The sequence below is a fragment of the Rhagoletis pomonella genome, unplaced genomic scaffold, assembly GCF_013731165.1.
Source record: "Rhagoletis pomonella isolate Grant_MI unplaced genomic scaffold, Rhpom_1.0 Rhpom_scaffold_00400, whole genome shotgun sequence".
Taxonomy (NCBI): domain Eukaryota; kingdom Metazoa; phylum Arthropoda; class Insecta; order Diptera; family Tephritidae; genus Rhagoletis; species Rhagoletis pomonella.
The window spans coordinates 7,078-16,649 of NW_023458954.1; the positions used below are offsets into that span (position 1 = coordinate 7,078).

General features: G+C 35.5%; 1 protein-coding gene across 3 annotated transcripts in view; it reads left to right on the forward strand.

Annotated features, from left to right (window-relative positions):
• Positions 1-9,572, forward strand: part of LOC118750796 (zinc finger protein 614-like) — a 31,037-nt gene that overhangs the window by 2,494 nt on the left and 18,971 nt on the right. For 2 of the 3 annotated variants that reach the window (XM_036485531.1, XM_036485530.1), the window contains exon 4: positions 22-132. In XM_036485531.1, coding sequence (XP_036341424.1) covers positions 22-132 — 111 coding nt within the window. Of the gene's footprint in view, positions 1-21; positions 133-8,848; positions 8,994-9,572 lie in introns of all 3 variants that reach the window. The other variant, XM_036485532.1, reaches the window with a different exon arrangement.

Consider the following 9,572-nt stretch of genomic DNA (forward strand, 5'->3'; position numbering starts at 1 on the left):
CACTAGTTACACTTGTTTAACATGTGGTGAAAAGTTTTCAAAATATGACAAATATTATACACATCGCATGCAGCACACAGGTTTACCTTACAAGTGTGGTTCGTGTGAAAAAAAGTTTGAAGATTCTTACAAGTAAGTTTGGTTTCTTATATTATACGTACCGTCTGTCACCATCAATACAAAGGGCCCTGAAGAACACCTTTTCGGAAATGCGTTTGCTTACACATTCCGTTAGTCTTCGCTAGTATACACCCCAATACATATCTCAGAAAATACCTTCTGTCGTCTCAAGCCATAACTGCCTAAGTCGAGTGGCTTGACTTTAGTATAATTCGCCATTCCTTTTATTACTAAAAGCACAACAAATACTTTTATGAGACATATTTTAAATGTATCTGCCGTTTGAAGGGCAAACACTTTTTATGAATTTAAAAAAACTACTTGAGAAAATTGCCCTTTATGGAATATTATACTAAACTAGCAGACCCGGCGAACTTCGTCCCGCCCAAAATTAATTTTTTGTATTGAAACATTTTGGTACAACATTTTCACCAACAGCTCACGTCCATGATTTTCAGTGACGCGTATATCTTCTAATATTACGGTTTGGTGGTTGTCGGAAGGCATATTTCCATTACCATCTTAAATAACCTAGCAAAATTGTATATGCATACAAAGATACGTAATAGCTTCAGTACCGTTTGAAAGGTGCCACACCCCCCTTATAAAATAGCCGCAATTTTTTCTAAGAATATGGGAGTGATTTCTCTTATTTCCATACCATGTTCAAGTACTCTACCATGAACACTTCCAGAGATATGCAGTGTGAAATATTCGGTTTGCATGGGAGGTGCCACGTCCCTTTTTCCAATAGGCCAAATTTTTCTTCATGACTATGTGATTGATTTTATATGTCTTGTACATACCAGGTTCCAGTACTCTACAATGAACACTTGCAGAGATATAAAGTGTGAAAAATTTGGTTTGTATGGGAGGTGCCACGCCCCCTTCACTTAGCGGTAGGAAACATACTTTACACCGTATTGTCATACCTACAAAATATACACAAAAAATTTCATTCAAATCGGTTAAGCCGTTTCGGAGGAGTTCGACCACAAACTCTGTGACACGATATTTTTATATATTAGATTTTTCATACAAAAATACCAAAAGATCTAAAAGAAAAAAATAGAGAAAATTTTTTTAGGATAGGGACACCCTAATCGCCAAATTCCAGTACTCTATCGTGAACACTGCCAGAGGTATGCAGTATGAAAAAATCGGTTTGTATGGGAGGTGCCACGCCTCCTTTTCCAATAACCACAATTTTTCTCCATGAGTATGCGATTGTTTTCATATATCTCCAAACCAGGTTCGAGTACTCTACCATGAACACTTCCAAAGTTAAGCAAAATGAAAAATTAGATTTGTATGGGAGGTGCCCCGCCCCCTTTTACGATAACCATAATTTGTCTCCGTGCGTATGCGATTGCTTTCATATATCTCCATACCATGTTCGAATCCTCTTCCATGAACATTTTCCGGGATATGCAGTAAGGAAAATTCGGTTTGTATGGGAGGTGCCCCCTTTTCCAATAACCGCAATTTTTCTCCATGAGTATGCGATTGTTTTCGTATATCTCCATACCATTTTCGAGTACTCTACCATGAACACTTCCAGAGATTTGCAGTATGAAAAATTCGGTTTGTATGGGATGTGCCACGCCTCCTGCACCTTACGGAATGAAATATACTTTACATCCGATTCTCATACCAACCATATATGCACAAAAAATTTCATAATGATCGGTCAAGCCGTTTAGGAGGAGTTCGACCACTAACACCGTGACACGAGATTTTTATATATTAGATTTTTTTGTATAGGGATACCCTAATCACCAAGTTGCAGTGCTCTGTCGTGAACTCTGCCAGAGGTATGCAGTTTGAAAACTTTGGTTTGTATGGGAGATGGCAAGGGGCTTTTTTCCAATCGCCCCAATTTTTCTTCATGACTGTGTGATTGATTTCATATACTGGAGGTATGTATGTTCGAGTACTCTACCATGAACACTTTCAGAGATATGCAGTATAAAAAATTCGGTTTGTATGGGAAGTGCCACGCCTTCTTTTCCAATAACCACAATTTTTCTCCATGAGTATGCGATTGATTTCATATATCTCCATACCATGTTCGAGTACTCTACCAAGAACACTTTCAGAGATATGCAGTATGAAAAATTCGGTTGTATGGGAAGTGCCACTCCCCTTTTTCCAATAACCACAATTTTTCTCCATGAGTATGCCATTGGTTTGATATATCTGCATACCAAGTTAGAGTATTCTACCATGAACACTTCTAGAGATATGCGGTATGAAAAATTCGGTTTGTATGGGAGGTGCCACGCCCCCTGAACCTAGCGGTATGAAATATACTTTACATCCGATTCTCATACCTACCAAATATACACAAAAAATTTCATAAAGATCGGTCCAGCCGTTTCGGAGGAGTTCGATCACTAACACCGTGACACGAGATTTTTATATATTAGATTATTTCTTTCTGATTCTTTTGGCTATAGGTGTTCAATGGCAAGTGCGCTATCCCAGTGCAATCTCAGGCTGAACAAGGAACAGTCAGCTTCATTGCGCGTGTCCTATCGAATGCAAGTCGTTTTTCGAAAGCCGAGTCGTATCGACAAATACATGGCATTGCCTAAAAATTCGATTCGACTAGTGTATTAAAATGGGAAAACTTTCAGCACTGAATAGTTTTCGACAGTTTTCGTCGTATATTTTTCTCAGCGCGACAATAGGCAATGCCAGTATTGTCAAATCGTGCATTTTAGGCTAATTTACGACGTATGCAATGAGCCTGATTATACTAAAGTCAACCTCTCGACTTAAGCAGTATAAGTAAATATCGGAAAGGTGCCGATTTCACTTTTTTCAAAATTTAGATGTTGATGCAGAATGACAGATAATGCGAATCTATATCGATTTTCGGTATCCTGACAATTTCAAAAGATGAACTTGGCACTTTTTCACCTTTAGGTAACGATATGTATGTTACCGAGTATATTATAAAGTTTTGTTGTTGTTTATGTAAGATTTCAAAATTTTCAGATGGGGCCATTTGCATTGATGGCGACAATGTGAACTAAATACATATTATGTATGTATGTACATATGTACATACTAGGACAGGGAGTATTTTTTGATTACACGGATGTTCGAATATCTGAAAAAAAAGATCCAAACGTCCGGATATCCGAATAATGTATTGAAATATCCGAATAGTGGATAGGTAGCCGGATATTCAAATCTAAAAATTAACAATAAATTAACTAATGTTTATCGTCGATGTTTTTGCAAAACCGCCCATCGACCAGTTGCAAAACCGCCTAAATCGCCGTTGTGGCAAAAATGAGATTTGGTAACGCTGAACTCCAGGCATCGTTATTTATGCATAAAAATCGTAAAATCGTTATTAAAACAACAGATTTGTAAACCAATAGCTAGAGAAAATAGCGCCTCTGAAGGCAATGCCTTCAAAGAAAAACCGTTTTTTCGCTCTCCTGTAAAATTTGAGCGCCGTAAGATAGGCGGTTTTGCAATTGGTCGATGGGCGGTTTTGCAAAACATCGACGTTATGTATTAGTGTTTTGTTATTGATTTTGCAATCCGATAGATTCTGGACTTTTCTGAGAATAATTTTGCGAATCCATTCAAATACTGAATAGAATATCCGCATAAAGAAACTAACGGATATTAACCGGATATCCGGATTTTATCCGTATACACGAAAACTCGAACGGATATCCGAATATAGGGATAGTCCTAGTCTTGGTACATACATAATGTTTTTATACATAGTTTTTTTTAGACAACTTTTATGGAAAAAACAAATATTTTTTAAATTGATCGAAGTTATATAACCAACCAATGAAAATTTTACAAAAGTAACAGCAGTTTATGTAGGAGAAACTACTTAGTTTATTTCCACCAAGCCTTAACTGCAGTTGATAATATCCCTTACTTGACTTGCTTAACTGCAGTTAAGTTTTTGGTGGAAATAGGCTATTAGATAAGAGGGTACACCACTGATTTTTTTATATTTATGTGTTCGTGAACTTCTACAATTAACTTCTAACAATTTTTTATTGTTGTATTTTCCATAAAAAACCTACTTTAGTTCAAAAACAACTCGCGCGTTTATTAGTCAAGATAATTAATTCAAAATTTTTCTTTTGTGGTAAACGCATTCAAAGTTTGATCAATCCATACAGTTGGTATGCACGAAAAAAAGCAGTTGAAAAGACACATACCTTTGTAATTGTTGGGTAGTTTAGTTATCTGTTAGACTGAACATTTCTCTTTATCAAACTTATTAATTGTATGATAAAATTTCCAAAAACGTAAATTTTGAAATAATTATCTTTGTTATTAAACGAACGAAATTATGATTTTGTGTACCCCATGGCGCAATAAACAGGCGAAGTAATAAACAGGTTTCTAGCTTTATTTTCTGACATTCGGCTGCCTTATAGTCCAATTTTAAAGGCAATTTTTCAAATAAGGCATCATCATTCATCAATCATACTTCTCGCTCCAATTACTTCACCTGGTATAATTCCGCCATGGTGTGCCCCACGTTTTCTGGAAAAATGTCATTATTCCAAAAGCAAACTGTTCTCCTGTTGCCAGGCATTCTTTTATGATACCTAAAACTTTAACTAGGAGGAATATTTTTCTTACTTGCAATATTAATCACTTTGCTTATCACCACATAGCCCGGTCAAGTTAGACATTCAAGGTTACAATAATTCGCATAAAGCTGAAAATTGGTAGAGTGTTGCGAACACCATTTTGAATGAAATGTTAAAGGTCCCCATCGATCCCATGTCTGCAAAAAAAATTATTCAGGATCAAAAGTCACATAAAGTTATTTTTTGTGCATTTTTCAGCAAAACGACAAGGTTTCTCACAAAAATAGGTTAGACAAAAGTGCGGATCATGCAATTATCTATAAAAGCTGTGATAACATTTTCCTTCCCAAGAATTACTATTTCTGAGATATAGCGATTCAAATTTTGTTTTCCATAATATGCACAATTTCCACTGTACTTGTGGGGTAGTGCATTTGGCGCGTTTTGTTTTAACGTGGTTTCCCCGATAGGCCTATTCCACGACTTATTGCTGTCCTGTTTAATTAAATAGTATTGCATAAAATAAAAATAGTACCTTTGGAAGTGATTCGACATGCTGAATGCGAATCCGACGTCCGTTAGCCTCCATCACGTCAGGTTCGTGGTCATTTTAAGGTCAAGTAGGGAAAAATTTATTGAACAAAAAATATCGAAGTTTTAAGAACTTCTTTGAAAATTACCCAAAGACATTGTGGTGAACATAACGCTCATATACTTCAACAATGTCGTAGCCCCAAAAAGCCTAAAAAAAACGGCTTTAAAGTTTTGAACTTACATACTCCCATAGTAGAAATGAATACCTATTTTGTTCTTATGAGCTATTGGTAATCGGCACAGCTATGCAATTTTTATACACCATCGAAAAGGGGGAGCGAGCGGTCTTTTCAACATTGGCTTTGGTTAAAAATTCTTAAATAATTGGAGAATGAATCTTTTGACTTCACCTTCTATAATGAATGAGTAAGAGAATGGAATTCGAAACGATAACTTGGCTATTCTCCAGCATATCAAAGCCTTCGTTAGCGAATGTATTCTACCCTCGTGGTGAATTCGGAATCCAGCCTATTCTGGAAGACAATTTTTAGGAAAGAGAGCATCTATTTGTTTCTCATTTTCTGCATTTGAATTTTATTTTAAAAGTAAACATTATCTTAAAAACCTATATGTAGATCTTTGCTATAAACGATTACTTTACACTTGTAGAAGTAAAATTTCTGCAAGTTCATGATACAAAAAAGAAGGTAGTTTCAATAAACAACTTTTGACGGATAAAACAATTTTTTGAAGTTTCATAAATTGTGAGTATTATCATCGGCCTTGCCACTTTGATAATATTAAAACAATAAATCGGAGTGTTTTCCTTCCCATATTTATACCAATGTAATAATATTTCAAATCAAAAACCTTTATCAGTGCTTGGTACTTTTTTTACTTACGTAGCTCGCACTATTTTTATTAAAAATATATAAAATATAGACTATTAAAGAAGCCTTCATCGTAATTGTTCTTTTTATTTTATAATAAAAACCACGCGCGCATTATGCTGTTATTTTTTCGTTTTTTAATTTTGAATGCAATCTTGCGATCTAAAAATCTAATTTTAAAGAATCTTCTTCCCAAATAAAAACTTTTAATATTTTGGTTCAAATTTACTTTTAAATTTCTCATCAGATTTTGCAACAAATTAGCTTTCACAAATTTTGAACTTAAACTTTCTATTGTATGCAAAAACCTGAAGGCCGCTTGAACGGACTGCCCTCCAATAAACAATTAACATATCGTCGTATAAAGTACAAAACCGCGTATCAGCAAAATGCAAAACCGCCTATGTGAAATTGTAGAAATTATTTTCTAGAGTGTAAAACACGCATCTTCCAAAATGGTTCTCTTTTTAATAAAGCAATCGCATATCTGCTTAGTATATGTCAGTTACGCGGTTTTGCAGAACGGCGATACGCGGTTTTGTACTTTAAACGACGATATGTAAGTATAATTTTGATCACTTTCTTCATGCGTTCTGAAACCTAGTCATCAACACCATTTTCGAAATCATGTAGGCGGCATAATTTTAAAGTCCATCATATTCCACATCTTTGAATGTGCTGATAAAATCTTCTGCTTTAAAAAAAAAAAATTTTCTAGTGATCAGGTAGCATGAATTTGATGAAATGTCATAATTTTATTAAAAGTCAAATGGTTAACAACAACAACGAATGCCATTAAATGGAACTACCTTCTTTTTTGTATCATGTGCAAGTTTATTTCAAAACTTCTTTTTGAGGTCATAAAAACAAAGCAATCTGATTTTGTTTACTTTTCGTGTTTTAAAAATACTTGATAGTACGAGTATTATCGATACTTTTTTGCAAATATGAGTACTGGCATCGATTCTTCTTTAGAGTACTCTATGTGAGTACAAGTATCGATACTTTTCTAAAAAGTTCTATCACTAGTCGTGCCCATCTGATGCGCTTAATGTAATCCTGCATCAGCTACCCATAGAACTCCATATCCGCGAAACTGCTGCGTCTGCGGCAGTCACGCGCTGCAGCACGGCCATAGTGGTATTCTTGACAAGCTTATCGAATCAGGGAAACAATCAGATTATATACCTCCTACGACAGATTTCAGGAAAAGCTTTCAGGTGAAGTTTCCTTCAAGACGGGATTGGAGTAGGCGCAGGATAGTCGAGAGAATTCCACTGAAATCTACACTGACGGGTCCAAAATGGACTGCGGTGTGGGTGCGGGGGTGTTCTCTGAAACGCTGAATGTCTCTCTCTCGTTTCGACTACCTGACTTTGCTAGCATCTTTCAAGCGGAAGTACTGGGCATCGAAAGGGCCTGTCAAGCACTAGAGAGGAACTGCGTAGGTGTACGAAAAGCATACATTTTTTCAGATAGTCAAGCGGCACTTCTGGCACTTGCCTCACCGGTAACAAAATCCAATACAGTCAGAGATTGCAAATGTGCGTTAAGCTCGGCGGCCGAGTTAATAGACATCACTCTCATCTGGGTTCCTTGCCGTAGGAAGATACACGGCAATGAGAGTGCTGACGAGTTGGCTAAGGCCGGAGCATCTTTGGATGAATCCGAAGCAGAAACTATAAATTGTCCACTCGGACTCATCAAAAGGGAAATGCATCTGCAATTCACACGTATGGCTGATACACGTTGGAACAACCTTCAAACCTGAAAAACTGCGAGGTACATATGGCCGCACTATGACAAGCCAAAGACAGAAGAACTTCTGAAGAGGTCGAGGAAAGATATAGTCAAATTAATAGCCACGATAACGGGTCATTGTCCCATTGGTGAACATGCAGCTAGAATGGGCCTTCTGTATAACCCTCGGTGCCGTAGCTGTAATCTTGTGGGAAGTAAGAAAACGGTCCTTCACTATCTTCGCGAGTGCCCAGCATTGGCACAGATAAGGCAGATTACACTCGGGAGTTTTTCCATCCAAAATCTTGGGGAAATTTCCAAATTAACCATTACTAACCTAAATAGATTCATCGGAAAATCCAAATGGTTTAACGAACCCAACGAATCATGAAAGCAGATAGAATCAGGGATCCCAGAGAAAGCGTATCAAAATGGTGCTTTCAGCACTAATTTGGTCCCGGGAACATACCCAGGCGACGCTTCTACCAACCCACCAAACAAACACATTCACATTTTTTATAAATATTTTTATAATTTTTGCACAATGTTTGAAATATGAATTTATATGGTTTTTGTTAGATAATGAACTATACTTTTATAAAAAAGTAATATATATTAAACAGAAGAAAAGTAGGAACAATTTGTTAAAATGTCATGTCCCTATTTATTTAGCCAGCACTGTATATATATGCAGTTATATAGCTGTATAACTAAAACACAAATAGTTTTTCAGCAAAGTAAGAAAGGAAATTAAGGTTTGATGTTTTTCTGTCCTCTGGTATGTATTTCATATTTGTTTAATTTTTAGTGATTAATTATTTGATGTTTTGTGACGTTTTTCCAGTAAACGAGCGCTATGTTTACGTGTTTTTTTCTTAAATTATACTATATATTAAAATACCATTACTAGTCAATAAATCCAAAGTTTCTGTAATTACACACATAAATCTGTATTTTCTATTTATTGATTTTTTCTAGAACAAAGCGGCACATAAGAGGCGTTCATAAAATTCAACAAGACGAAGAGGTCGAAAAACTCGTAGTACGAATAAATGTAACGAAAGAATACCGAGGCCGAATAGTCGAATTTTTGAGAAAAACTGAAGATGAACCACCTGCTTAAGTACAATTTTTGATTTTTTAGTGATGCAATTATTATAAGCTATTCAACTTAAGATAAATTCTAAGTTTTCTATCCTTCATAAACAAATCTAAATTGTTTGAATATTCATAACCAGAGCTTTTTGCCTAATTTGAAGGGCTTAAAATCGGAATGCGAAAACGGCTACCATTTTATATGCATACATACATACATACTGTTACTGCCGAATTGAGCGTACGGCTCTTTTTTGTTAATATTCGCAATGTTTTACATGCTAAAATCTTGTTGTTAATTTTGTGTTAAAATATTGCCTATATTTTAGCAACAGTGTACGAAAATTAAGAAAAATGTGCAGTTTCAGCAAAATCGCGAACTTTTTAATACGAATTTCTAAAAAGAATTCAGGTATGCAGCGTTATAGCCCATTCAATTTTAATATAATAATGTGCGAATTTCAAATATCTAAAAATCCACGTTGATTTTTGAGAATTTTTTTGTTGACCGTCCTTCGCATTTTTTTCATATAAAAAAAAAATTCTGAAAATTTTTTATATGGTTATCGAAGATCGAAAGTGAAATTCGTATTATGAGCTATGCAAC